At 46.8% G+C, this 2,191-nt stretch overlaps 1 protein-coding gene across 1 annotated transcript in view; it reads left to right on the top strand.

The window, feature by feature from the left end:
• Nucleotides 1-448: 448 nt before the first annotated feature.
• LOC122129981 (mitochondrial dicarboxylate carrier-like) overlaps nucleotides 449-2,191 on the top strand; it is a 16,730-nt gene continuing 14,987 nt past the window's right edge. Inside the window, exon 1 of the mRNA XM_042704726.1 lies at nucleotides 449-1,079. Coding sequence (XP_042560660.1) covers nucleotides 990-1,079 — 90 coding nt within the window. The 5' untranslated portion in view covers nucleotides 449-989. The remainder of the gene's footprint in view (nucleotides 1,080-2,191) is intronic.

The raw sequence follows: 2,191 nt of genomic DNA, 5'->3' as shown, positions 1-2,191 counted from the left end.
GCTGCGAAGCCTGCAAATTTAAACTTGAAAACAAGGTGTAACTTCCAACCAATGGCAACCTCTGAGAGTAAAGTTAAGACAGTTTACCACATATGTTTGCCCACGTACAACATACTTAAATCTATTTTAAACTGGTACTCTCCTTTGAGTGACTTGACTGCATTCTTAAAAAAAAAAAAAACACTTCCCGGACAACCTGCGTTCATATCCATCAGCTTGGATATTTTTGCAGATATATACATGACCGAGACCACCTTTCTGCGCCATTGCGCAATATCTTTGAGTGAAATACAATGTAACAGCGTGATTCCGTTTGTGTGGAGTGCGAAAAAAAAGTTTGACTTGAAGAATGTAGGAAACGGTGGTTCTTAAAGCTACAGTGTACTATTTCAACAGCTGAGCCTGGCTCATGAGAGGGTCCTGTACCTTTAAGAACCTGCAGCATTCTCACAGTGATGAAACCAGGCAACATCGCGGAAAACTCGTGGAGGAAGCAGACCGTTTTTTTTGTTTTTAAAGTATTGCCTTGTTAATTTACTGTGTCTGGTGAAGTCGCCTTGCCCTTTGATTCGGGGGTGGATCACGTTCACCAGGAGGCCGTTCCTGAGCTCGCATAGGCAATTGGCTGCCCGTGCACCCTCTGACTCCGCATATCATGCGGTCTGATTAGAGAGGAGGAGAATACGCACTCTCTCACTCACACAGACACACACACACACACACAAGCACACAACCTCCAGCCAACGAGATGTCCCGTGTGCACCGGAACCAGAGGACCTTGCGTGGTGTCGCCAATCATCTCCACGGCTGAAGATTAACGAGGTTATCCTTTTAGCAGTGTACGACTCGTCCTTTGCAGTGAGACGCAGTGCTTCTGTCTCTCTGCGTGTAGCCTGTGTGTGTGTATGAGAGAGAGAGATCCTGTGTCTAACCGAGGCGGAGAGGAAGCGACTTACTGACTGCCGCGTTGGACCAGCGAAGCTTGAATCATGACGGAAAAACGGATGTCTCGCTGGTATTTCGGGGGTATCGCCTCGTGCGGAGCTGCTTGCTGCACTCACCCGCTGGATCTGGTGAAGGTGAGTAGGCTGCTGACACTGGCTAGGCATAGGACCAGATTTTTTGCTCTTGCAGGTCGGACCATCGCGGAAGTCGCAGGCCACGGCATGTAGCGCAGCTGATCACTGGCCATCCCTGCTTTTCAACATCTGCTTCGCATATTGAATAATGAGAGGTAGAATGCTAAAACATGCACCAGCTTAACTCTATGTACAATATAACTTAGTGAAAGTATGTAAACAAGTTGGAACACTTAACTTTTTCCTGACGAAGTCACACGTTTTTGTTTTTTTTTCAACTACTGGTCACAGTGACTCACATGACGCGACAGAGTATGACCGGTTTGCAGGATGATGATGTAGAATAGTCGCGTTAGCGGCGCCAGCTGCAGCGGCTGTTCCGCCTCATTTGTTAGATTTTCGCTTCCATGACCCGGATTCACCCTACGGGGAACGATCGGAGGGAAACAACCCTGCTCAGATTACAGAAACCAGACATTCGCGGCAAACCTGGGCGTTTAGGCAAATTGTCGTGTGACTTGTCATGACAGGGCAAGCGGTCAGTTGTGTGCCCTTGGGGGGTTGGTATAGTAATCACTTTAGGCGTTGAATCGTAAGAGTACGGTTATCGCGATATGGTGAAGCTTTGCGTGATCGTAGCAACTGTTTTACTGACAGTTCCTTAAGCACACATAGACTTTTGCTGATGTCACTGAAATTGCTTGGTTATAGATCTACACCCAAGCAGTAATCACCACCGTTTGATGCAGCCTAACCTAATCTTTTACTGACCTGCAGCTAAAGAATGTCAACATATAGAGCTGGACAGCGATTGCGATATTATATGGATCTCCATGGAGTTTGACTCTCAGCTTTAGGCTCATGTGGCAGAGCTTACATTTTCCAGAAGTGATGGCTTTGTTCACTTCCAGTCCGTTCTCTCTAATCGGGCTGTAATTGTAGCTTGGTTATGTGGTTTGGACGTCTGTTTGGTCATCCAGTCAGATTCACGCACAGCCTACATTCTGAGCATAACTCACACCTTAATGCATGAGTCCTTGTTCCACCGAATGACCTTCTCAATCATGCTGCTTCATAAAGTTACATGAACTGGCCTGGGAAAAGTATAACGT

This window comes from Clupea harengus, unplaced genomic scaffold (assembly GCF_900700415.2).
Source record: "Clupea harengus unplaced genomic scaffold, Ch_v2.0.2, whole genome shotgun sequence".
NCBI classification, from domain to species: Eukaryota; Metazoa; Chordata; class Actinopteri; order Clupeiformes; family Clupeidae; genus Clupea; species Clupea harengus.
Note: the sequence above shows the minus strand (reverse complement) of the source record. Positions and strands in the feature narration are given on the sequence as shown.